Below are 27,540 nucleotides of genomic sequence, written 5' to 3'. Positions count from 1 at the left end.
CAATTGCTATCTTCCAGACTTACTGTGAGGGTCAAATGAGATAATGCCTGGAAAGGGCCCGGTGCAAATTAGGACCTTCATAACCGAGAACTGTCATTAGTTATTCGAATCATCCAGTCAATAATATTCATTAATCAGCATTTATCAAGTGTCTATGTTATGCCCAACACTGCTCTAGGGAAGCCGATGAGAAAAAATGAAATGCAAATATTCTGTATGTGTGGTGTGAGATTAAAACATACATGTGTTTCTCAACATAATGGGAATATATTTAACATACATGTATCTTGCATGTCCCGTACAACTCTGTTAAAGAGTAAAATGGAATGGAGAGGAGGGTCAATGGAACGCCTCCTTATCTCTTTTTGTAAGAGCTCTAACTGTCCTATAAGCTTAGAGTGACGAATTCTGATTTGAGGGGCTACAAGCCAGCTGTGTCACACTGTCTGATTTTTCATTCTCACTGTTTGGGGACTGAAAGAAATGAGAATGTGTCTTATCATTTCATTATCATTATTATCAGGCCCCGCGCACCTCATGAATGACATAAGCATGACAAAGCACACACACACCATCATAGACCGATATTGCTAATGGATACCGATACAAAAATGTGAATGAAGTCTTCATTAGAATCAGGCAGTATATTAAAACAATTATATATTGCAACCAAATAGAATTAATTCACAGGGTGTAAGTGTGGTTCAGTGTTAGGAAATCGATTTTAAAAACTTATCCAATTAATATGACGTAGAAGAAAAATCACGATGAGCTCAGCAGACGCTAAGATTCATTTGGTATTTCAGAATGCATCCCGGACCTAAAAAAAAATAAAAACAACTGTTAGTTAACAAGAGTAGGGAATCACTTCCTTAACATAATGACCAAAAGCCAATGTCAGGCTTCAATGGACAAATAGGAAAAACGCTCCTACCAGATACACATCCAGTATAATTCCTAATTCTTAGGTAGGAATATCAAGCAAAAAAGAGTGATGTAACCTAGTTCTGGATGTTCAACTTAATACAGATACTAAGAAAACTACATAAGATGTGTAAAAATTGAAATGAGGCAAAATGATCTTTATTTGCAGGTGATGTGATTATATACTTGAAAACTCCAAAGAAACAACTGGGAAACTATTAAAACTCATAACTTAATTAAGGCACTGGTTGCAATATCTGTAATTAAAAAACAGTACGTTTCCTACCTACAAACAGTCAGAAAACATAATGGAGGTAAATGTTCCATTCCCAAAGCATTAACAGAGGAAGTACCAAGAAATAATCTCACCAAGAAACGTGCAAGATCTACCTGAAGAGAATTTGCAAATGCTACTGAAACATGGAATAACTGCTTGTATACCTGAATAGGAATTATACAGTTCAAAATTACAAAGATATCGATTCTCTACAAATCAGCCTACAGACTCAATATGATTCCAATCAGAATGCCAACTCTTTCGGGGGGGTGGTAGAGGACATCATAAAATTATTCAAAATGCAACTTGACTAATAAGTATGTCAAACAGGGGAAGAATGAGGCCAGTGCCACGTTACTAAATTATACTACAAACCTACAGGTAACTAAAACAGCTTGATAATGGCACAGAAATAGAAATATCAGTGAGACAGAATACAGAGCCTAAAAATGTACTCAGATACACACCTAGCACAAATGTAATATATTTTTTTTCCTTTTTAATGTTTATTTATTTTTGAGAGGGAGACAGAGCGATCAGGGGAGAACAGAGAGAGAGGAGGACAGAGGATCCAAAGCAGGCTCATTGCTGTCTGCACGGAGCCCAATGTGGGCTCGAACCCACGAGCCACAAGATCATGACCTGAGCCGAAATCAGGTGCCCAACAGACTGAGCCACCCAGGCACCCCCAAATGTAATGTATTATTAAAATGGCACTTCTAGTCAGTGAGGAAAAAGGACAATTCAAAACTGTGAAAACAACGTGCTTATTGTGGGAAAATGGGATTCTTACATCATTCTTTAAAATGAACTATAAGTGGGAAAAAATCAAATATTAAAGTGAGCAAAAACATGACATTTTTAGAATCTGGGTAGGGTAAGAATCTGACTGGTAAGGTCTTTCTAAGCCTGATGGAAAACAGAGAAGAAAAAAAACCCAGGTATACCTGGGTTCAATTAAAATTTACTATACTACAAAGGTGCCTCGGCGGCTCAGTTGGTTGAACATCTGGCTTTGGCTCGGGTTGGAGGGTTCGAGCCCCACATCCGGCTTTGCGCTGACAGCACAGAGCCTGCTTCGGTTTCTCTCGCTCTGCGCCTCTCCACCTGTGCTCCTTCTCAAAAATAAAAAAAACATTAAAAAAATTTTTTAATTTACTATACTACATAAGTAGATAAATAAATGACAGTAGGAAACACTGATAGCATTTCGTACTCATGAATTTCCCAAGTATTCAATAGAATCCGGCAAAATGGTAACACAAAGATAATCTAAGAATGGCAAAGAACATAAACGGGTAGCTTAAAAAAATACGAAATTGCTCACCTCACTCATAAAAATTACAAACGAAACTAGGTACTAGTTTTTCACAGATAGGATTAGTAAAAATAAATAAATTGTATTACTAATAAGAATAATCTGATTATTTAAAACTGGATGAATGGATGTGGACAGGTACTGTACATAGTTGGGACGAGGTAAAATGGTTCAACTTGCCTAATGAGCAATTTAGCAATGTTTGCCTAAATTTAAGGTAGAGTTTGGTAGAGCAATTTCTAGAAATGCATCCTATAGACATATTCACGCACGTAAGCAAAGATATACCTACAGGGAACTTTTTTCAGGAGTTTTTGTAATCATAAAAACCTGAAGCCAACAAAGTATTGTAATTGGAAAATGCAAAATCATGATAAATCCATTCAATGTGACTGAATACTGTTTAAATCACAGGAAAAAAAAAAAAAACAACCCAAAACCCAGTAGGTGTAGCTACAGGTATTCACGTAAAAGTCTTAAAAATACTGAATTGGTGAGTAAAAGCAAGATACGGAACAGTAATGTATACTACAGTCTAATTTCTTTTTTCTTTCTTTCTTTTTTTTTTTAAAGTATTTATTTCTAGGAGCCCTATGTGGGACTTGAACTCAATGAACTGTGAGATCATGATCTGAGCCAAAGTCGGACGCTCAACGGACTGAGCCATCCAGGTGTCCCCAGTCCAATTTCTGAGGGAAAAAAATGTACGAGAAACTCTTCTGAGTGGCCACCTCTGGTGAGTGGGTCACCGGGCTTGGTTGCAATGACCCTTTTTACCTCCCGCCTTTCTGCGTGGGCTCAAGCTTTCTTAATAAGCACGAATTAATGACCCCACCTTTCTTGCCTCCAATATTTGAAACATCTTCCGTGTGTCCCTGCAGCCCATCCTAGCCTGTGCCTCAGGTACTCCCGTTTCTGTGTCCCTGCTCACCTTTGCTCTTCCTTTTCCTTTGTGCATTTAAATCTTGTCCATCCTTCAAGGGCCAGCTCCAAGGCCAACAAATCCATGAGGACTCTCCAAACTTCTCAAAACAATGCTGCCCTCTTCCTTCTCAGTATTCCCACGAAATTACTGAGCACGAAAATGACAACACACAGGGCTTTGGGGTTTTTTGCAACGCTGTCTGCACTCAATTATTTAATTGACGCAATTTGCATCACACTGTTGTGTATTTCATTTCCTTTCCAACCTATTTTTTTCCAATTTTTTATTCTCTATTTTTTCCAAGTCTCAAGCATTTCAGAGAAAGCATGCTCAAATTTATTTTGTCCTCCCCACCCCGCATTATGGTCCATGTGAGGCACGGCACTCAACAAATACTTTTACTTCTTAAATCAATCATATGTGAAAGCTCCCTCAGGATCTGTATGTATTAAAAAAACAGACCCTTGTCATTTATGTTCCTAGGTCCTGGGTCACATGGCCGACATTATATTTCCTTCATTTAGGATGTGCAGATGGCATCAAACCCACTTTTTAGAGCCAATTCACACTTTGTGTGTCTGAAATTTCCCACTCAAGAGAGTCCCCCAAAAACAGATCTGATTTGATCACAATTCGGATAGTAAGCAGAACACTTATTTCAATTAGCTAACAGCTTCCTACCTATCATCCCCATATACAAAAATAAACCAAAAAAAACAAAACCTGGGCTCATGAAACAGTATTTCAGTAACAAGAATGTAAGAATACTGAATCCTAATTAAAGAAGAGAGATATAACATTGTAATACCAATTTTATCCAGCGTAAGAAAAATTTTAAGCTTTATTTTGATAAAACATTTCAGATTCCCTCGTATCACAGCATATCAATAAGCAAGATGTACATGTACTGATTTTATCCTACATGTCGAGCCCCAAATTCCCAATCCCAGGTAAGCAAGTTGCAAAATACAAGTGCCGATAATTTAACTATAGGTAGTATTTTAAAGAAAAGTGAGTGTTCAGCACTTTAAATTCAATGAGGCTTTAATCAAAGAGAGACTTAATACCACAGGGTGTCTTTTTTGCAACAGTAATGAATTCAATCAAGTCTGTGATTCCAAGCTCGAGCGACAGTGTTCTGTTTGAGGCAAACAAGCAAAGGCAATCAACTCTTCGGTGGTATATTACAGCACGTACTATATATTTCTGGACAATTTCTTTCCATTGTTAGCACTTGGGAATCTAAGGAAACAAGAATTAGAGAAGAGCTCTGACTCCACTTTGGGAAATGCAATGTAATGGCTCTGTCTTGGCACAAAGGTACACTGTAACACTGGTGGTGGTCTTTGATCAACTTCCCACGGTAATTGAATCACCAACAACTATAACTCTGATCAAGGAACACACAGATTTTACCAGAAGAAAATTCTGTACTTCCAGTTTTAAAAAGCAAACGGTTCTATGAAGACGCAACCATTTGAATTATCTGAGTATATACATTTAAGTTTTTACAACTTCATGCCTTAAGTTTTGACTTCCAAAGTATCATTTCCTGGACCCAACATCAAATATTTACACGCTATGTGTTTCACACAATATAATTTTAGAAACCGTAAGTTGCACAAAGTAATCGTAAAAGTTTTTATCAAATTCATGTTTCCAGTGATCTTAAAAAAGACAATTTATAGTTTTTTTTTTTGTTATCTAGAAAATCCTAACTGTATGTGAAAAATTAATCAAAGAAAATCTGTACCTCTGATAATTTTCCACCCTTAAAAGGCATCGCTAAAAATAAATAAAAGGGCTCCTCTGCCAATGAGTAATGACGTCAAGGAGCTTCGCAACCCTAAGCCACTCTTGGAAGCAATTTTAAGTTTTACCTAATTTCCAGTCTTAATATCACTATTTTAATTCAGGAAAAAGATACGACCTTTTGAAGTCCGTGGCATCAGAAATGGCACTTTTGGACAAGAATCACAACTGAAAGCTAGTGGAAAAATGAACCTGAGCACAATTTCTCTCCACGGATGAGAGATATGCTCAAGGTACAGTAGAAACAGTAGTTCAGAAACCTTGGGAAGCTCAAATATCTTGAGCTATTTTTGTTTCACTAAACAATCTGAAGCATTATATTCACTTTTAAGAATAAAGGAAAATATAAAACATGAAACATGCAGTAGGAGTCACCAAAAGTTCGTTTCCTCCCTTTGCTTTGGGCACACGGTCTCACTTTTTTGTTCTCTACTTTGTTACAAAAAAAACCAAAAGCAGATCTCTGCTCAAAGCAGTCATACTTGAGAACACTATAGGGTGTGCATATGATTTTTTCTCTTTTCCCATCCACCCAGACCTGAAATCTACATAAATATTTCCATGTATACTTTTCTCCCATTTGCATGAAGTCTGAGCCACTATATAATTTACACGGAAAAAACCGGGGGAGGCAGCTAAAAATCACTGGCGGTTGCCAGGTTCCTCAGTCTGTCCTGCTTCTTTAATCATTTTTATTTTTTTAATATGATAAAGACAAAAGCTCCAGCTGGAAATTCACACAGTTCAGGAACATGTTGAAAATGTTTTTTACCATAGTCCTTAAGATTCAAGTAAATGCTCCCAAATCAAGTATCATAAAGCTGCTAATTAGCAGCTCAAAATAATCAGCCATTCAAATGACGTTGGAAATGTTTGCTGAACTGTTTTTATGAAAGCTCCCCCTTGTATTCTAGAAGGTTCCAAGTACTGGAGTCCACAAACTAGCCACTTTTAAGAAGGAATTCTTTTGACCAAAATGTACCCTAAAACCAATCTTCTCAATCCCTTTCTTTTCCCAAAGTTGTTCAATCACATTTTAAGGTGGGGAAGTATATGAACCAGGGTGTTTTGTATGGAACTGTACTCTTTAAGAAACCTAACATTTTAGTCAACGGGGAAACTTCACAACATACTTAAACCCTATGTATTTTAGATAGGATTTCTCTGTGCTGCGTAAAATATACTGTAAGGAAGTGTGTTTTGACTCAAAGGATACACTGAAATGCTGCAGTATGACAACATATTCTTAGCATAACTTAAAAGGAAAGCATGTATTTTAACAATTCCAATGTTTTGTCATTGGGGCTTAATTGGAACTTTCTTTTCTTTTTCCTTTTGATTCTGCATTTCTGTTTGAGAGGGCATCTTTTATTTTTAAGCTGTGTTTGAGACTATAAAGAATATGCTAATGCAACTTAATATATAAATATAAATAATATATGAGCAACATATACGTATACATATACCCACGACGTGAGCATCAGACCACTGATGTTGTACTTTCGGGGTTCACACGAATAAGTCTAGATGCGTTCCTCAGGTCCTGGAGTTGCTTGGCAGGTTTCCCCACACCTTCCTCAAACCTTTTCTCCACCACGGGGAGGACGGTCTCATATAGAAAGGATGCATTCTGTCTGATAAAGGCCTTTTTCTCTGGATCCTGCTCACACCGAAGGCTATAATCCACATGCTGCACAGCGACCAAAATGATCTCCACCAGGCTCTCCAAAAGTACCATGTGCAGCTCGGGGAAATACAGCTTCAGTGCCTCTTCCAAGAAGCCCATGGTCTGTTTGGTAAAAGCAACCACCGTGTAGCTCAGGTTCACCCAGCAGTCGTCCCCGGTGTACTGCTCAAAGTTCCTCACCCCACAACTCTTCATCTCCTCTTTGAGCTTGCCCAGGGCCTCTGGAGTCATCAAGTTCATCCTCCTCCACATCTCCTCAGAGTTGCGATGTTTAGTGGCTTCGATGATAATTTCTTTGTAACTGTGCAAGGCCCCTTGGATGTCTTTCACCAGAAGGGCATGGATGATGAAGGTGAGGTCCAGTCCGATGTCACCCAGTTGCTGACAGTGCTCCTTGGCCACTTTGACACACTCAGCCGCTGTAGAGAGGCTCTCCTTACTGTCAAACACCTGCTTGCTAAAAGCATCCACGAACATGCCCATGGCTGATCTCGCCCAGACCACAAAGGCAGAGTAGCAGCCACTGTCAGTGCCTGCAAAATCCGTCTCGAATTCCCTTGCAGTCTCAAGAAGGCTCGTAAAGAAGACGTGGCATAGCTTATGGATGTAGAGTAAAGTGGCACCCTCGATGCGAAGCTGGCGGATTGCGGTATGCACAGCTGCTGCCCTGTTTCTCAAAAACAGCTCACAAGCCTTTGTGCACTGGCCAAGCCGGATTAGTTGAGAAACTGCCCTTCGAGTAGCCTTGGGACCACCTCTCAGGGAACGATCTGGGGAGAGTTCAAAAACTAGCACCTCCGTGAGCTGTCGGACGCGCTCATCCACTTTGGCCCTTAGTTCTTTAACAGGCGGTGGGCTGGGCTTATCTTCCAGGTAATGGTTCAATTTGTCCAGCAGGTCAACGGCCCCTTCAAAGTCCCTCTGGGCGATACAGACATCCAGGTCTTCAGGCAACTCCTGGATCCACTCCATTGAGAGGTCCACCTTCTCTTCTTCTACCTCAGGAACAGCTGGTTCGTCGTCGTCTTCGTCCTCAAATGGGTTACTGGCCTTGGAAGGCACCTGCGGTGGCCCTCGTGGGGCCGCTGCCTCCTCCTGTTCCCTGCGTCTTTTTTCACTGAGGGCCCTCTTGGTTTCCTCCAGCACTTCCAGCCACTCTCGTTTGATTTTAGCATTTTCCGCCTGAAAAATACGGCTCTCGGGAAACATTAGCAGCTTGAACATGTCTTTCATGGGCGGGTTGTCCTTGACATTGACCACGGCCAAACCATCCAGGGGATAGAGGGCGTTGTAGCGATACATCCCACGCCTCTGAGGCAGCCAGGTGGCCACCAGCAAACAGTCGTTCATGAGAAAGCCGTGCACCCGCTGCAGTTGGGCCATGTGGTCCGCCTCGTATTCCACCAAATCCCCGTTGTACACCAGGTACTGCCCCGGCGTCTCCAGCAGGTGCCTGCAACCTTCCACCTTCTCAAGCAGAGTGGTAAGAGTGCGCTGCTTCCCTTCCTCGCCCGGACCCGCACCGTCGCGGGAGGCGCCCCCGGGTGTAGGAAAAAAGCCAGCCTGGCCCCGCAGGTGGTCTCGGCCCCCCGCGCCACCTCCTCCTTCCTCTCCTCCAGAGGCCGCGGCGGCCCCGGCGGCGGCGGCGGCAGCCGGGAGCAGGGTAAGCGGAATGCTCTCCAGGCTGCTCTTCTGCTCCGTCAGCAGATGGCTGAGCTGATACATCTCGCTCTCCAGGTAGGAGATCTCGCGGGCAGTCTCTATGAACTGCCGGTAGTTCTGGTAGACGTTGCGCTTCAGGTTTTGCGCCGTCTCCTCCGCCAGCGCCTGGATGCGCTGCCGGTGCTCCTGCAGGTCCCGGTCCCCGTCCGACTGCTGCGAGAGCTGCTTCACGTACAGCCGGGCCTCAAAACCCCCCGATTCCAGCTGCCGCCGCAGACGGCTCGCCCCACTGTCCGACATCGCCATCGCCATTTCCCCCCGAGTCTCACGCAGTCGCTGTCACTACCGCCTCCGCGGGTGCCGCCGCGGTCGAGACCCACCCAAGTCCCGCGGAGCTCCAGGGCTGAGGAAGCAGGACGGAAGGGAGACGAGTACGCCTGCGCCCGGGGCTGAGTTTCAGACTGCGCCTGCGCAGGGGCCGAGCGCAGACAGCGCGCCTGCGCGGGAACGCCAGCGGCTAGGGCTCACGCGCCGGAGGCTCTGTTGCGGAAGAGAGTGGAGGGCGAGGCAGCGAGACGTGGGTACTGCGCATGTTCTGAGCGTGACGTTGGTATTTGAAGTTAGTGGCGAAGCGTAAAGGCGGTAACCGGTTTCTTGAAACCTTCCTCTAGACCAAGGCCTGGGAACCCACGTTTTGAGCCCACTAAGAGGTGTCATGCTGAGTTCTCTACTTTAAGCCGCAGAATCTTGGCTTCGGCGTTTGGGGCAAATTCAGTTCTCGTTCTCGAGCCGGTTATTCTTGAATTCTCGCGAGATCGGCGGGCGGCCCCGAGAGCAGCCCGAGAGCCGGTATCTCCTAGGAGCCGGGTCAGGCCGCCGCCGCCGCTTCAGAGAGGTGGAGTCGCGGCCTCCCCCGGGGGCCCGCTTAACGCCGGCGAACGCCGCCTGGGATCCCGGCGGAGATGGATGAGGATCTGGTGTTGGCACTACGGCTTCAGGAGGAGTGGAACTTGCAGGCGTCGGAGCGCGACCGGGCCCAGGCGCCCCTGTCGCTGGTGGACGCGTCCTGGGAGTTGGTGGACCCAACCCCGGATTTGCAGGCCCTGTTTGTGCAGTTCAACGATCGGTTCTTCTGGGGCCAGCTGGAGGCTGTCGAGGTGAAGTGGAGCATGCGAATGACCCTGTGAGTCTCGAACCCCGCTGGGGAAAAGAGACCGGCTGGCAGCTCTTCTGCAGCCGCCGGCCGTGAACTTCTCCTCTTTCTCCGTCCCCAGTGGTCCCAGGGTCTGTGAAATGCGGGGGGTGGAGGGGAGTGTCGGTGTCGGTCTTGTTTTGGGCCAGCATCTCCTGGTGTATCTCTCCCTTCCCTTCTCTCTCTCTCTCTCTCTCTCTCTCTCGTGCTCCAACAACTTGAGGAAAGCTGTGTGGCCCATCTCGCCAAGAGTTTGATTTATAAAGGACACAGTGAGGGGCGCCTGGGTGGCTGAGTCAGCTAAGTGTCTGACTCTTGGTTTTGGCTCAGGTCATGATCCCACGGTTGGTGAGTTGCATCCCCCTCCCCCATTGGGCTGACAGTGCGGAGCCTGCTTGGGATTCTCTTTCCCTCTCTCTGTGCTCGCGCGCACGCGCGCTCTCTCCCGAAATAAATAAACTTAAAAAGCAAATAAAGGACACAGAGAAAAGGATATTCCTTTGTTTTTTTTGTTGTTTTTGAGAGAGAGTGAGCACGAGTGGGGGGAGTGGGCAGGGGGAGAGGGAGAGAGAATCCCAAGCAGGGAATCTCCACACTGAGTGTGGAGCCCCAGGTGGGGCTTGAACTCAAGGACCCGAGATCATGACCGGAACTGAAAGCGGGAGCCACCCAGGGGTCCCGAAAGGATATTTCTCTGAATCTCCCGTCGCTTGAAAATCAGTTAGCACATTCCAGATTTGTCTTATGGTAGTGCTTTGGGACCCAGGAGGGAGAATCGAGTCTGCCCCAAAGAAAGAATGCTGAGGACACAGGGAAGCCTCCCAAGGGTGGGTGTTGTCCTTTTCCGTGCTCGTTAAGACACCACCACTTAGTAGTGAGCTCAGGTGTTAGAAGGGGGACAGGGTTGACCGTTTCCATATTGCTGGACCCAAGGGATCTTAGGGGATGCCTCTAAAAGGATCCCTTTCCCACCAAGGAGAGAAGTCCCAATTTGAAATCATCTATTCCTGCACATGAACTGAGCTAACAAGTTTAAGATGGGATTGTGTTCTATGTGCTTGTCTTTGAAGTGCTACACGACAGCCTTAAGTAAGCCAGGTTAAGATAATGATACAAAACTGTGTGTAAAGAACAAATCTCCTTCATAGAGGCTTCTGTTACCGCTTTGGAGACGTGTTCATGGCGATCTGGCCGTAATCACCGCAAACCGATTACAGTTTGTAGGGAGGAGACTGGGCGCAGCAGAAGAGGATGATCTTCTTTGGGCTCTTGCAGCCTGGCAAGGCCAAGGGACAGTCACTGCCTGTCACTACTGACACTAGTGAATGTCACTACCATTCACACCTCTTTCTCCCTAGGGTGAGGTGCAAATATCTCCTGACAAAGAGGGTGTCCTGGTGTGAACTAGTGTGAAGTGATTTACTCTTTCATTTCTATTTCTCTTTTGTGTATATTTGGTAAATAATGCTTTTGTGGTGGTTGTTTTCCAGGTGTGCTGGGATATGCAGCTATGAAGGGAGGGGCGGAATGTGTTCCATCCGGCTCAGTGAACCTCTTTTAAAGTTGAGACCGAGAAAGGATCTTGTAGAGGTATCCTTTGCATAAACTTGGTTCTTACCTCAGTTATTTAAAAATGCTTATTATTGATTTAGACTGATGTGAATTCACCTATACATGTAAAAAAAAAATTTATTTCCTCACAACTTTAATTGCAGGGCCAATAATAATGGTTACCTTATATTTTTATGGTTCTTCACAGTTAAAGTTTTTCAGGTATAATACCGGATTTGAGCTTTACAGCCACCTTGTTTATGTGCAATGTGTGTGTTGTCCTCATTTTTATAAATGAAGAAATTTAAGGTTCAGAGAGCATAAGTAAGCTAGTTTAAGTTACATACTAAGAAGCAGAGCAAAATCAGGACTCATATCTTCCTATTGAGGCACACAAATTTTGATTGTCCTCTGTTCAGCCACAATGACGCTGTCCTCCCAGAACATCTAGCTGAGCTGGTAGAACCAGCCCACATGAGTGAGGGCACTTGACTAGCAAAATGGAGCCACAGGAGCTCCCAGATTATGGTTAGTTTGAGTTTAGAAGATGTCTGAAATTCCTCAAGATATACCCAGTATGACTTGTCTTGCCCCAATTGTATAACTTGAAACGTAGGCACCAAAGAAGATAGAGTGGTAGAGGCTGGATGGGAAGTACATTAAAATATGCTTGGAAATACAAAAGATGCTGTTTTTAAGGATAATAAAAGGTAATGGGTTGCAGAACACTGAATATATTTAACACTCGAGCTGTACACTTAAAAATAGTTAAGATGTTAAATTTTGTGTTGTGGTTTTTTTTTTACAATTAAAAAAAAAAGTAAATAGCTACTAAACATAAAATGGTACAACAGGAATACTTGATTAATAAAAAAGAAAGGAGGAATAAAGGAACAAAGCCCTCCAAAAAGAAGGGTAGGTGTAAAGACGATATCAGTAATTATATTAAATGTAAACGGACAAAGCACTGGTTTAAGACGTGGAATGACATACTAGATTAAAAGAGGTGTGCTTAAAGTCACACACACGTTAAATGTGAAAGGTTCAGAAAAAGTATATCATCCAAAACCCTAACAGAAAGCTACTGTAGCAAACTAAAGGTTTTAAGGGAAGAAGTTTTACTAGAAAAAAAGGTTCACGTTTTATAATGGTAAAATAATCTATTAAATAAAAACACATAATGATTCTAACAGTAATAATGCAGCTTTAAACTACATGAAGCATAAATTAGTAGAAGCAAAAAGAGAAATAATCGACCCATAATCATAGTTGCAGATGTTAAACACAACACTCTTGGTAACTCAGTGAATAAGCGGAAAAAAAACTGTAGACATAAAACAAAAAAGTTGAACTTAATTAACCAAATCAACCTTCTGAGGAGCCCTAATTAGAGTAGTAGTTGCATAATGAATATTTATTGTGTAAATGATTAAGTAAACACACGAACAGTGTTCTTTTTGAAGGTAATGGGCGATGGGGGCGCCTGGGTGGCTCAGTCGGTTAAGCGTCTGATTGCAGCTCAGGTCATGATCTCAGTCTGAGTTCAAGCCCCACTTTGGACTCTGTGCTGACAGCTCAAAGCCTAGAGCCTGCTTCGGATTCTGTGTCTCCCTCTTTCTGCCCTTCCCCCACTCGCTCTTCTGTCTCTCTGTCTCTCTCTCTCTCTTTCTCTCAAAAGCAAATAAACATTACAAAAAAAATTTTTTTTAAAGTAATGGGCAAGAAGAGAATGGAAAATGTGTGGTAGTGCTGTCAAGTGAGCATTTGCTATTGGCAGAAAGTTACAATATCAGATCACTGTAAGAAGGCCCACGGAGGAACAGTGTGACTCTGGCCTGTACATAACGTAGCGACCCATATTATAATGAATAGGATTCAGGAAAGGAAAGGACTGAGTCTGGTTGAGGACAGAGAAGAAAAGCTTCATACGCGTGTGTATTTTATTACTACCTAACATCACCACTCCTGCCTCTCACTCTTTATTGAGCACGTATTATATGCCAGATTTTGGACTAGTGTTCATCTAGTTAATAGCTAATCCAGTGTGTGCCTTTCCCGTAGCCCCGCAAGATTAGGATATCCCCATTTTAGCAACGAGCAGCAAGTTGTAACTTGTCCAAGGTCTTGTGCATCATAAGTGACAAACCCTTGTGGTAGGCTCTAGTTTCCCTGGCCCTAAAGCTCTTGTCCTGTCCCCTCATCACTACCGCTGTGTAATTGCTCCTGCTGCAAATGAAAACGTGGAGCTGAGCCTCATAGGACAGATCGGATTCTGACAAGTAGAGATGGTACAGGAAAACTACTCTTGGCAGAAGGAATAGGATGCTGTGAGCAAAATTGAGGCGTGAATCTCAGGGCATATTGAGGACTAGAAGTAGTTGCTTTTGGCCAGGTAGAGAACCCAGTGGTGGGAAATAGAGGTGTTTTGGGACCGTGTTGAGTAGAACCTTGAATCTAGCCTAAATGTGGAAAATAGAAAATACACAAAAATAGAAACGTTCAGTGTGGTGCCGTGTGCCGCTTTCAGGAAGTTTCCGTTGAACCCCAAATTAGGGATCTAAATTTATTCCTCCTTTGTAAGAATAGTTACTGATCATTACTTTAGAATGTTGGACAAAATTGAAATGTGGAATGCCCTTTGAATTTGAGTCCTAGTAGAGTGGCATTTACTTGAAAAGATTAAGTTCATTTTCAGAGATACAGAGTCGATCGTTGTAAAAGGGGTGTTTTCACAATGACCAAGTTACAGTGCTTGACACACCCATTTCTCTGTTCGGCATAATTTGATAAGCCTACAATTCATTAATGGCAATCTGGTTCTTCTGGCAGGAATCCTTTTTATAAAAATTATGAACAAGGTTTGTTCTTGAAGACCTGTATGACTTTCACTTTTTAAAAAACGTCTTCATATTTTTTAGGACCAATTATGAAACAGCAGCTTTAAATACTTTTAATTCTGCACCTATACGTCTGCATTCGTGGTGTGGGAATGAGCAGGAGCGTGGTGATGGTGGTGTTTTAAGTCAGAGATTTTTGGAATTTCTCTAAGTACAAACTCAGACGAAATCTGGGCCAGTCACAGGATTTCCCTTCAGATGCTATTCACCAGAGCAGTAGGTTTTAGTGTTTGTTTGTGTGTTTTAAAATTTTACATATTCAGAAATCCCCAAACTCTGGAAAGCTGTACACAGAGAAATGTCCCACCCCATCCCTGTATCCAGAACTCCCCAATTACTGTATGATACTCTTGCCATTAGTTTCTTTTTTCTTTTATTGTTGTTTTGCAAATATTTATGTCCATTCTTATTCCCTCTCCTGATCACATAACAGACTTCTTACACGATATACTGTGTACTGTCTTCTGCTTTTCGCCTTTTTCATTAAAACCATGTACTCTGTAGGTTCCTCCAAATGATTTCAGAGATCTTTTTCATTTTTTTTTAACTCTGTAGAATTTTGTAAGGATTTTCCATAGTTCATTCAACCAGCTCTCTATTGCTAGACACTTACTTGCATTGTTTTGCTACCATAAACAATGCCACAATGAAAATACCTTGCACCTATGACCTTTCCTATTAGCCTAGGTATTGCTGGGTCAAGGGATAAATGCTTTTGTCATTTTGTGAGATTTACCAAATTCTCTTCCGTGGGGGTTTATACCATCTTGCACCTCCTGCCAGAGACAGCTGGGAACATTTGCTTCCCTTAGCTTTACTAATGGGGTCAAACTTCGGGAATTTACTGCTCTAGATAAGCGAGAGGTAGCATGAATTTGTAATTATTTTTATAAATGAAGTCCAACATTTCTTTTCATGTTTATGGGTCATTTACGTTTTTCTGTGAGCCATCTATAACCTTTGCCCACTTAAAAATTGGATTTTAGGTCATTTTCCTGTTGACTTCAGTCGGTCTTATATTTGAAGAATTAGTAGCCCGTGAGAGGCACTGCACGTTGTTCTGAATTTGTCTTTTCACTCAATGCCGCTTTCTCCCCCATGCGGAATTTTAAAGTTCTTATGTAGTTGAGCTCATTGATCTTTCCTTTTGGATTCTGAGTAAGAATTAAAAGGGCTTTCCTGCGACAGGAGTCCTTGACCTGGGATCTGCAGAACTTCAGATATCATGCGCTGAGTTTTGTGAATGTATGTGTACGTAATTTTTCTAGCAAAATGGTTCAAGACTTAACAGTTTCTGAAAGGAGCCTGTGATCCAAGGGAAGTTAGGTCCCCAGGTAGAGAAGGAAAATGCATTTCTCTCTTCAAAAGCGCCCTAACAAATGCATTTATATGTTTCTGTTTCAGACCCTCTTGCATGAAATGATCCATGCCTATCTATTTGTCACTAATAACGATAAAGACCGGGAAGGGCACGGCCCAGAGTTCTGCAAACATATGCATCGCATCAATCGCCTGACCGGAGCCAACATAACGGTGTGTAAAGCCGCGCGCGTTTATGATTTTTAGTCGTTAGTTACTCTGTACTTCCTGGGGCTTCACTGAAAATAGACAACAGGGTGGAAACGAGTACCGACTTTGAGGATTTTCCACGGTGGGTGGTAAGACAGGCTGAGAGAAGCTGACTGGCTTGTTTGGGCCTCACAGTAGCACCCTTGCTGTCGCCTTGCGGCACATCTGGTGTGACATGTTGTGCGTGGTTACCGCAGGCCCGAGGTACCTCTGGGTTATGACATTTGTCTCTTTGTTAACTTCGTTTTCCGGATTACGGCCTCCTCCTCCTCCGATCGTTCCTGTGCTCTGTCGTTTCATGTGTCGTTACACTCACTGAAAGTCTTCCTTGATTCCTCTTTCTGCATAATATTGTAGGAAGCAGAGCCTGGGGTCAAAAAAGTGTGAGGAGTCCTGACTGCTTGGGTTGAGATGCTGGCTCTGTGGATGGTTAACTGTGAGGCCTCCTCCCTAACTTCTCTGCACCCCCGCGTACTCCCGGGCAGCACGAACTCATCTGCGGGTCCTTGGGGGGGATCAGAGGAGAAAATACAAAACGTCGTAGCCTGGTTTGAGCACAAGTTAAATACCAGTTGTTTTTATTACTGATGCATTTTATCAAGTGACCGTAATGTCTTTTTAGTTTTTTTTTTTAAATTATTTTGAATGTTTATTTATTTTAGAGAGAGAGAGAGAGCACAAGCAGGGGTGGGGGAGAGAGAGAGGGAGACACAGAATCCGAAGCAGGCTCCAGGCTCTGAGCTGTCAGCACAGAGCCCGACATGGGGCTCGAACCCACAAACCGTGAGATCGTGACTTGAGCTGAAGTCAGACACTTAGCCGACTGAGCCACCCAGATGCCCCTGTACTATCTTGTTTCGAAGTGAACTTTCCACCCCCTGTGCCTCTCCTCCTACATCCTCTTCCTAAAATAGGCCATTTCCTCTGTTTTCTGTCAAATGCACTTCATCTTTGCAGTGGGCTAGACCTTCTCCCTCCTTTGAATGTCCTCAGCAGCTCTTGTACCTTTTATAATATTTTATTCTGCTCTCAAACCTCTGAACACCGGGTAGCTCTTGTTTCTCTGTAGACCTCTGTATAAGGTGTGTAATGCAGTGCCCCGACGGGGCCTTAACAAATACCGAATTGGACTGAACCAAATAGAATCTTAGTTCCTACAAAGATTAAATTCTTTGGTGTGTTTGGTTATTTCCTGCCTTTAAAGGGCGGTAAAGACCAGTGTGGTGGAAAATGGAAATGTTCACCTTCTGTGTGTGTTTTTTTCTAGCTATTGGTTTTCATTTTCTCTAGAGCTCTTTTCATTATCGCATAGAGTTCCTTCAACATCAAGAAAGTAGCTTGCATTAAAAATCAGCCCCATCAAATCCAAATTAGCAGAAGAAGTATGGAGCTGCTAGTACAGTACAAAAGGCTTTTAGTTTCCTCACTGGTGTTTTCACTTTAAGCAAAGTCCCGGTATACTTCCTCTTGTTCACTTGGAAAAAGAGCATCTATTCTTTTATCTCAGCCGTCTGTGTGTTTTCATTTAGGAGGTTTTATTGAGTGGACACCCCTTGCTTTTACAGGTTACATCCTGTTATAACAAACTCCACAGGGCATCCAGTTTCACAATTTTATTTTAGTGACTACGTCGTTAAAGAAGTCACATCCCCATGCTGGAGGAGTTGTTACAGGACTTGGAAGCAAAACAGATCCCACTCCCTGATCTTTTTGGCCAAGAAATGAAGCGAAGTAGTGGCCGGGCGTTCCAGATCTCTTTGCCCCTAAACCTCTGCCCTCCAGTTCCTTCTGTGCCTCATATACCGTGCGTTACTGATACGCTTGCCAAGTGATACGAGATTTTTGCTTAGGATGGAGAGGTGCTATAAAACTAGGTGTAGAGTTATGGAAGGCTTCACATTCCCTTAGGGGAATTTATTAGAAAGTTCAGTCTCTGGTTAAGAAAAGTCTCATTGGGGCGCCTGGCTGGCTCAGTCGGTAGAGTATGCCACTCTTGATCCTGAAGTTGTGAGTTCAAGCCCCACGTTGGGTGTGGAGATTACTTAAAAATTAAAATAAAAAAGTCTCATCTACAGATGCTCCTTATCTTGTACAATAGTAACATTCCACTGAGAAGAGAGAAGAAAAAGGTACTCAGGGTTATTTAGGATTACCCGCTTTTATTTTTTATTTATTTTTTTAAAAGACACTTTCTGGGGTTTTGTTGTTGTTTTTAAAAAAATTTTTTTAATGTTTATTTATTTTTGAGAGAGACAGAGTACAAATGGGGGAGGGCAGAGAGAGAGGGAGACACAGAATCCGAAGCAGGCTCCAGGCTCTGAGCTGTCACCACAGAGCCCGACGCGGGGCTCGAACTCACGAACTCTGAGATCACGACCTGAGCCGAAGTCAGACACTTAACTGACTGAGCCACCCAGGCGCCCCAGATTATCGGTTTTTAAATGGTGCCCTGCTATCCTCCAGGCCCCCAAGGTGGTAGGGCTAACTTTCCTTTCAGACCTCTTTGATCTGTCCTCTGCTTGGGTTCTGAGTAAGGTTCCATGTAGAAGGTGAAACGAAAGGATCTCATGTAAGGATCAAAAAGCACATTCGCAGAGAATTTTATTTGAGTCAAGGAGTGAAGCTTTCCACTCACCCAGGCAGCAAGCAGGTACTCACTGTGCCGGAGCCTAAGTTAGCCACTAGGGGAACAAAGATGAAAACGATCCTGGGGAGCCTTTGCCTTAACCAGATAAAATGCTGCCCCATGAGGCTCGTTACAGAGACCGGAGCAAAGAGCTGCAGGGCTGTGGATAGCGGGTGTGGCAGAGGCCGGGACAGCGCAGGGTGCTGGGTGGCAGGGGTCGAGAATTTGCAGCAGGTGGTCCAGGACCCTATAGTTCTGTCACCTCTGAGGACAAAGTTGCCACTGAGCAGTGGCAACAGTTCTTCCTTATCATGGCACTATGCACAGTTTTGTCTTTATCCAAATATTTGATCGTTTTACGATTTGGTCTGTAAAACTTCTAGCATGTGATAGAGCTTTTGGCGAGTCAGAAAATATTTTCTTTTGTCTTCCAATCTCGTGGTTTTCTATCTTTACACAGTTCCTGGAGTATGAACTGCTGCCCTTCCATTAACGTGAAATTTCGAACAGAAGCTAAATCTAGTTGCCACCTTCCCCCGGGTATCCCTGCAGAGAGCCCTCGGAAGCTGCCAGGTTGAAACCGAGAAAAGGCTGCCCGTGTATTTTCTGGAAATCGTTAACCTGCCCCCCTAACGCCTACCGCGTTCTGTCCGCGCAGGTGTACCACACGTTCCACGACGAGGTGGATGAGTACCGGCGACACTGGTGGCGCTGTGACGGGCCGTGTCGGCACAAGAAGCCCTACTATGGCTACGTCAAACGCGCCACCAACAGGGCGCCGTCCGCTCACGACTACTGGTGGGCAGAGCACCAGCAGAAGTGTGGTGGCACCTACGTGAAGATCAAGGAGCCGGAGAACTACGCCCGGAAAGGCAAGGGGAAGACAAAACCAGGAAGGCAGCCGGTGGCCGAAAAGAAAGGTACTTCTGTCTGTCCTTCCACCTCTGCCGAGACCGCGGCTGATGGCCCAAAAAGCCAGCCCCGGCCTGGGGAGGAGCGGTGTTTAGATGAGCTTAAGGATTGTTGCTGGTGTAGATGTTTGCGAGTGTGGACCTCAAAAGATCACGTTTTTTTCTGAAATGGTGGTAGAAAAACGTACGCTGCTCTGTATGGAGGGGAGTTAAGGTAGAAATAGTTTGCACTGGCCATATCAGAGACTAAAAAGTCCCTTTGCCAGTGTGACTCACGCTGCTCTGTATGGAGGGGAGCTAAGGGAGAAATGGTTTGCACTGGCCATATTAGAGACTAAAGTCCCTTTCCCGGTCTGGGCTCACTGAGTCACTGGGAAACAGAAGGCAAAAAGATTGTCAAAATAAAAACAGGGATTCAAATAACAATGCCCGGAATCAGTCCTGACTCCACCCCTTCCTATCAGTTGGATTCTGTCCGAGTGACTTCTGTGGATGGACGTGTTTTCATTGGGAGAATGGGAAAAGGATATGACATGTATGTGCTGGTCCTTCATCTGCAAGATTTATCCGTTTCCTATGAAGTTCAGAGTCACTGCCTCTTGAAGAGGGAACCAGGTCGCTGAGTTAATGCTTCTTCCCTTGGCGAGTTGCTGATTGGATGCAGGCACGTAGTAAGCTGCCCTTCCCGAATCCGAAACGTAAAGTGAGCGGAGGCGCTGGAGAACGTCCGTGGGGAGATGACGCATCCTCATTTTGTGCGAGCCGGAGGAAAGCGAAGCATGTGGGAGCAGACTTTTCCCCCTGGGGCGGAACCGCAAGACCGCTATGCGATTTTCAAGGTCCAAGTGCCTTCGCTAGTGGCCCTCGGATGGTAGAACCCCTGATCTAAATAGGAGAGGATGTTGTTTTCTGGCCTTTGCCCCACCAGCGCCCCCTGACCGCTGCAGATCGTCCCCCTCCCGACGAATAAGTAGTTAGTGCGGGGACCGAAGTTACAGAATAAAACCGTATTTCTTCATTTTGAAAAAAAAAAAACCTGTCCATTAGCTCGACATTTGTTACCGTGTTGATCTCGAGTCAGGAAAACCTCTGCTTTCTTTTGCAGATCAGCCCAACAGAGGTGAGACCCAGCTGTTGATCCCTTTCAGTGGGAAAGGATACGTCCTGGGAGACGCGAGCAATTCGCCTTTGTCCGGGAGATTTGTCACTTCACATGCCGTCAATAAGACCCAAGATCTTTTAAGTCAAGACCGCTCAGCAACAGCTCTGAGACCTAATTCTAAAATGGAGGTGAACTCCGAACAGAATGGTCCAAGCAAAAAAACCTCTCTCGTCGCCCCTGTTCTTGCTGCCAGTCGCCAAAATGTCGTAAGCAGCTACTTTCCTAGAGTGTCAGCTGCCAACCAGAAGGCCTGCAGAAGCGTGAGTGGATCTCCACCAAAAAGCGGGGCAGGCGGCGACCTCCCTAAAAACTCCGTCTCTTCCACGTCTCACAGAAGGGTCCCCTCCTCTAAGATAGCCCCGAGAAATTCTTTAAAAGCCCCGGAATCGACACCTGTGACCGCGGCCCCGGACGGGAGCGGGCCCGAAGAGAGATTGCCAAGTAAACGAGCCAGGCTAGAAGACCAGTCTGTTTCTGACGAGCTTTTTATCAAGAAAGAGCAAGTGCAACGTGGTGGAAGTGATCCCGAGTGGAGTTCACGTCCTCCAGCCGCGGCTCAGAGCTCCAGCCCTTCAGCCAGTCAGAGCAGAGCGGTCAGTTGTCCTGTTTGTTGGAACGAAGTCCTAGAGTCGCAAATTAACGAGCACTTGGACCGGTGCCTTGAAGGCGCTAGCGTCGATGGCAAAAGTTGAAAAGGTCTTCGGAAAACAGACGGGTGTCTCACGCCACCTGTATTACCTCACTAGTCTAGTGTCAGGCCCTCAGGAAGTTCTGGTACATACTCCGATTTGTCGGTTAGAATCTAGTTCTATTTTATATATACACATGAGATTATAATGAAAAATGTTTTATGTTTAAAGGCACTACCGTTCACTCCTGCCTTGTGTATACCGTAGCGCAGAGTTTACTCTGCATGTATACACGTAGAATTTTTAGATATTCGTGTTCTTGCGGTTAATCTTTTTATTTGTACACCTTCCTCAGAATGCTCCGTGAGGAATCCTGTCCGGTGTTTGGTTACACTGAGCATTTCCTCAGTTACATTAAAACTCAGTCCTAGAACTGATGTTAATTTCCTGATGTCAGACATACTGACCAAAAAACACAATCTGGGGTACACAGCATATTAGTTGTTTCAGGGTACTCAGAGGCTTGTTTTGTTTGTTTTTGTTTTTTTTCAGTCTTCACAGGAAGTAAATTTTCTCTGTTTTAAAGAATTTTAGTTCTGTCATCACTGAAAGGTGGCAGCAGATTTTAGGTTCAAGTACATAAGGAGTACAGTAAAATAAACCTCTTTTAGAATGTTGCCAGTAACAAACAGCTACTGCAGTTTCGTAGGCCAGGGTTGAGCGGTTTTCTCAACGCGCTGCCGAGTGAGTGGATCCGGCGCTACCCACCTGGAACGTACAACGTCACAGAGCTGCCTCGGTGGTGTTCACGGTAGCGCGTTCTCTGGAAACAGTATTGTGAGCCGTAAGCCAAAGTTGTAATCGTTCTAATAAAAAGGAATACCATTTGTGCATTTTGAAAAGTAGAATTCTTTTCGGAAATACTCCTTTCCACCTCTGGCAAAGAGATGAAGGAAGATACTTTCGTCTGCCGACTTTCTGTCTCTGGCGACGCCTCTAGCACGTTGGTTGGCATATTCCCGAGAGTTTAGTTCACGGGTTCTCCCTTTTCTCGACTTTGTTGCAACACGACCTGTGTGTTCCTAAGGGGCCAGATCCCCAGTGTACAGCGGGGTGAGCTTCCCCGGGGGGGGCCCCTGGGCGCCTGCTGCCCAGATCAAGTTAGAGAACGCTGCGGTTCCCGCAGGAGGTGTCCTCAAGGGTGCCCACTCCTAAGTCCGAACCCACAACTTCCAAAGGTAACACGGTTTTCATCTCCGTCACCGCAGATGGGTGGGTGAGCTTGTTTTTGAACTTCATAAAGGTACTGTCCTCGCTGCTGCCGCCGGTGTAGATGCCTAAGTTCATTGTTTCATTGCTCTGCGGCGTTTGTATGAATATGCCAGCGTTCGTTCATCCATTCCGCTGCTGCTGGGCGTGGGAGTTCTTTCCGCTCTGGGGCTGCCTGTCAGGAATGCTGCTGCTGAGAACGTGCTTCCTCATTTCTGTTGGGCGTATACCCAGGATTGGAACTGCAGGGTAGATGTACGTCTCGCTTTACAAAATGCTGCCACGGGACCCTCGGGCCAGCAGTATGGAAGCGTTTCAGGTATCCATCTGTCTTAACTATTATCTATTACCATCTATTATCTATTAATAGCTAATACCTTAACTATTATCTATTATTCCTTTTCATTTTAGCTTGTCTGGTGAAGTGTTGACAAGTTTTGATATTTCTTAAGTATGAAGTTAAAAAATAGTACTTAATATTTACAGATAAAGGACTTCAAATATGTGTATTATGTTGCGTGTATGCCGTTATATGCTTGCGTAGAGGATCATTTTCTCTTCATTTGGCAAATTATGTGCAGGTAAGCATTTTTTTGACTCAAAACTGTACAAGGTTCTGGGGCAACGAGGTAAAATGCCCCATGTCTGTAAGTTTTACAGCCTGGTTGGGGAGTGAGACGAGAGCGGATTAATTTGAACACAGAAAGTGCTCTGCTGGGTGCTGTGGGGACGTCAGGACTTCGGGGGGATGTTTCCTGGATGAGACCACATCCAAGCTGGGTCTTCTAGGGTGAGTCAAGCTAGCCGGGTAAGGAAGGGTGGAAAGGGCCGAGCAGAGCGAAGGGGCACCAGGAAGGCGGTGGAGACAGACCACCACACTGTTCTGGCAGAAGTAAGCTGTTCCGAATGAACAGAGTAAGATGTGAGGGGTAAAACGGCAGAAGGACGGCAGACAGACCTAGCCGAATAGAGTTTCGGGGGTGGAGACCCGGTCTGTCACTTTCTCCACTTCGTGTGGCCCCTGAGAGTACACATCTTTTGATTGGGGGGGGGGGGGTTGGAAAGATTTGTAAGCCAGAGAGTCAAGGACGTTTGAGAAGCGTTCAGATGGATTCTCCGGGGGCAACATCAATGGGCAGAGGAAGGGCACTGGCCGGGATGAGAGAGGGATGGGCCGAGAAAGAGCCAGCTGGTAAAATCAAGAGGTGGTCAGGTTTAAGGGATGATGGAAGACTGTTGGCTGGCAAGAAAAGGGAAGTTAATTTTAAATTTGGAAATTAAATAGCCTTCAATTCGCATTAAAACTTTTGAGAAAAAATGTTACCTTAAGAATTCTGTTACCCCCAACTCTTGAGTCATTTATAACAATTTTCTGTTCTGTTGGTTTCGTTTTTTTATCCCTTAAAAAAAGCAAACTTCCTACCCTAATACCAGCTGGAAATTCTGGGTCCACCTTTAAATGCTATCACCCTTCGTTCTGGGGACATGGGTTGCGGGGGGGTTGGGGGGGAGGGGAGTAGACTTTATAAAAACTCTGTGTTTTCTTAGAGCCAGGGCTATTCATTATCTAGCAAACCTGACTTCAAATCTGGAAAGTCCTGTCTTGCTTTTTAGACTATAAATGTGTATCTAAGTGGAAGACACAAGAGTGAGCATCTCATGCTGTCCCATTGTCCTGAAGCACTGAGCTTGTATGTTTTCGGACTTCGTAGGATTTTTAAGTCAATTTCAATGTCAAAGTGGAATAGCTGCTGTATCTTCTTACAGACTTGCTACCTCCCTGGGATCCTGCACCCGGGGCACGTGCAGGACCTCCTCTCATTGGGTTGTTTGGAGAAAAAAGCTGAGCTCTCTGTAGTTTAATTCCTACTGAAGAGCAAGGGTTTCCTGTTATTCTTTGTCTTGGTTTTTCAGCAATTTGTTGTAGTTGTTGTTGACTAGTGAAGTGAAACTCTAATGTGACAATTATCATTACGGGTTAAATTGCCCAGGGAGTTAAAATTAACAGAAAAGGACGTCACGTAATTAGCGCTTTTCTGACATTTCCCCAGAATGTTGTTATGTATCACACTTCATCATCACCTGTCTTTTGATATGAAGAGCAAAAGACTTGCTCTTCTTAAATGACTCTGGAACCACATCATCATTAAGGCTCACAGTGTTGTATACTGTAGTACAGAAACCAGCTGCCGTTGGCTTGTTTCTGTGCTGGAATTACCCTTGCCAAATTTACCGCTCGTTTATTGAACACCAGGGGGCGCTCCTGGGAAGTTCAGTATCTGAAAAACTGAAGGTGAAGCCAAAGGAAATGGAGAAAACTTGCCAGCAACTGGCATGATAGCTGCCAGTTCTGATTCATAGAAAGGAAAGGACAGGTTATGATCTCAAGTCCTGTGAGAAGGGAACGGCAGGCCAAGAATGTGTGCTTGTTCAAACAAACAAGGGCTGATGCACAAGGCACCCTCACCTCCCCAACCTTGTTTTCAGTTCGCCTTTCACTGGACACACTAACAGAACAGTCTTCTGCCAGAAAGACACCCGGAACCCACGTATAGGGCCTAACGGTAATAATTCAGAACAGGAAACCTTCCAGACAAGGCAAGACCTATATTTTCCTACTATTTCTGAAATTACAGTGCTGTTCCTTTGAGTCTGTCTGACATCTAGCACTTTGCTCCGTATCATAGATTAGTCTGGAAGCTTCCTGGGACACATATAATGTCGCTTGACCCTACATCAGCGGTCCAAAAGAACAAAGAGGAGCCTCTCAGATTCTTGGTGTTAAGTGGTGTTAAGTTAGACATTTCTCAAGTTCGTTTTTATGTGCTTTTTCAATAATCCCTTCATGAACACGGACTCTTTCCGAAGAACCAAAGTTTGTGCATTTTCAAGCTAGAATACTCTTAAGAGATGCAAATCATTCCAGGTTAGCAGCACTGTTTACAAACTAAATATTCCTTACAAACGAAACGTATGAAAATCTGCATTTATACGAAAGAAATGGGGAGGGTATTTGTTTTATTGTTGTTCTTACAAGATTCCTCACAGGATTCTTTTTATGTATTGGTATACATTTAAAATAACAATAGAGGAGCGCCTGGCTGGCTCAGTCTGTAGAGCTCTTGATCTCAGGGATGAGTCCCATGTTGGGTGGAGACATTACTTCAAATCTTCAAAAAAAAAAAAAAATCCAGTATATAAATGTGTGTACCTACACAGGTATAAATGGTTTCCGGGAACTCATTTATGAAGATAGACCCACCCACACTTGTTCAGTTGCATCCTAATGCCAGATATCCAGTTACCTCCATTCGATCTACAAGGGGAGGCTGTGTATCAGTAGCCCGTCCGTTCTCGTCACTGTGTGAGCGCCCCACGATGCACACACTTGTGTGCTTCCTCTGTGTAACTTCTGCTGTGTACCCTTGCCTGCTCTCCTACTTTTCTTCACTGCCCTTCCCTGAATCTGTTCTTCCTTGTTCACCTTTTAATCATGAGATGATTTTGTCTTTTTCATTTTTTTACAGGTCGTTGAAGGTTTTCTTTTTTTGTTTCATTTCTGTGCTGACATTTTGAATGTTCAAGTTCCGGCGTGAAGTTTAATTTCTGCAAAGTCCTGGGTAAGGATATTTGACTCAGCCTGGCTCTTGTGGTTTTCTCTGCCTTCTGGTTGAGGAGGGGCTTTTCATCAGCTGGAATTGACTCTCATTTTGTCTTCTTCCTATGGCAGTGTTTATAAATGTTGTCTTCCTTTTTCTGCTCATTTTGAAAGGCATTCTTTCTCTTGACTTGCAGAAAATTGGCTCTATCTAGGCAGACATGAGGGGTCTGTGCGGCTTCCTGGGTATGATTCCAGAGTGTTCTGTTGGTACAGTATTCCTCAGAGGGAACACTTTGCTATTTGAGCTGGGAGGGTGGTTCTCTTCTGATTCTGTGATTTCCCCCTGCCCATACCCCCCCACCCCTCCCCCCGCTTCCTTCTTGCACTTTACCATCCAGCCCCTCCTCCAACAAACAATACTTTCCCCAAACAGCCACCTGCAATCTCATGAACTTTCAAACTTCTTGATGACCCAGTGGCCAGTGCTCTGGTGAACTGGTGTCAGATTTAGCAGTACAGAGATCCTCCCCAAGTTATAGCGGAACAAACCCATCATAAGCTGAAGATGCATTTAATACACCTAACCTACCCCACATCCTAGCTCAGCCCAGCCTTCCTTAGACGGGCTCAGGACAATTATGTTAGCCTGTGGTTGGGCAGAGTCCTCTAACACACAGCCTATTTAATTTAATTTTTAAACTTATTTATTTTTGAGGCAGAGAGAGAGCAGAGAAGGGGCAGAGAGAGAGGGACAGAGAGAATCCCAAGCAGGCTGTGTACCATCAGCGCAGAGCCCAATTTGGGGCTCGAACTCATAAACCATGAGATCACAGCCTGAGCCAAAGTCAGATGCTTAGCTGACTGAGCCACCCAAGCACCCCATAGCCTATTTTATAATAAAGTGTTGACTGTTTCATGTAATCAGCTGAAGCTGTGCTGAACAGATGGCTGTGTGGGTGCAGAATGGTATGAAGTGTGTTGTCGACCCTTGTGATTGCATGGCTGCCCGGGAGCTGAAGCCGCTGCCGTCATCCGGCATCATGAGAGAGTATGTACCTCATATTGCTGGCCTGGGAAAAGATCCAAATTCAAAATTCGAAGTACAGTTTCTACTGAGTGTGCATTGTTTTTGCACCCCTGTAAAGTCAAAAAATCATTTAAGTTGAACCATCATCAGCCGGGACTGTATTTCCATCACTCGTGGTGGGGTCCCTGCCTTTCCCCCCCCCCGTGTACTGCCACCACTCGGCCCCTCTTGCGCTCGTCCCCTTATCATACAGTTTCCACCTGACTCTGCCTTCACATGGGTCCTGATGCTGGCCTCGGATGCTTATTTCTCTGCTTTCCTGAAAGCTGAACTTCTGTCTGTGTCTCACACTTACACTGCAGGTATGCGTTATAGGGAACTTACTTGGTTCTCCTTGTCTGTATGGTCTTGGGAAGATTATGAAAGAGATTCAGATTTAGGCAGCTGCCAATATTTCTTGGAAAACCAGAAGCCCGGCTACCTCCCCTTAAATATGAACGC

General features: G+C 44.5%; 2 protein-coding genes across 4 annotated transcripts; one reads left to right on the top strand and one right to left on the bottom strand.

Annotated features, from left to right (window-relative positions):
• Positions 1-642: 642 nt before the first annotated feature.
• EXOC8 (exocyst complex component 8) lies at positions 643-9,050 on the bottom strand. 3 transcript variants are annotated; one of them, XR_006209360.1, is made up of 2 exons: positions 3,451-9,050; positions 643-820 (listed from the first exon to the last, which is right to left on the bottom strand). XR_006209360.1 is itself a non-coding variant. In XM_042961044.1 (2 exons), exon 1 carries the CDS (start codon positions 8,915-8,917, stop codon positions 6,737-6,739), a length of 2,181 nt encoding a protein of 726 aa, XP_042816978.1. In that variant the 5' UTR covers positions 8,918-9,050; the 3' UTR covers positions 643-820; positions 6,723-6,736. The 3 variants fall into 3 exon arrangements, 2 of the variants coding, with proteins under 2 accessions (XP_042816978.1, XP_042816977.1); XM_042961044.1 differs by having other exon boundaries at positions 6,723-9,050; XM_042961043.1 differs by having other exon boundaries at positions 6,727-9,050.
• Positions 9,051-9,194: 144 nt separating this feature from the next.
• On the top strand, positions 9,195-22,035 carry SPRTN (SprT-like N-terminal domain). The gene is made up of 5 exons (XM_007086019.3): positions 9,195-9,788; positions 11,288-11,387; positions 15,650-15,778; positions 19,099-19,360; positions 20,457-22,035. Exons 1-5 carry the CDS (start codon positions 9,568-9,570, stop codon positions 21,203-21,205), a joined length of 1,461 nt encoding a protein of 486 aa, XP_007086081.1. The 5' UTR covers positions 9,195-9,567; the 3' UTR covers positions 21,206-22,035.
• Positions 22,036-27,540: the final 5,505 nt, after the last annotated feature.

The sequence above is a fragment of the Panthera tigris genome, chromosome D2, assembly GCF_018350195.1.
Source record: "Panthera tigris isolate Pti1 chromosome D2, P.tigris_Pti1_mat1.1, whole genome shotgun sequence".
NCBI classification, from domain to species: Eukaryota; Metazoa; Chordata; class Mammalia; order Carnivora; family Felidae; genus Panthera; species Panthera tigris.
This window is presented reverse-complemented; position numbering and strand designations above follow the sequence as displayed.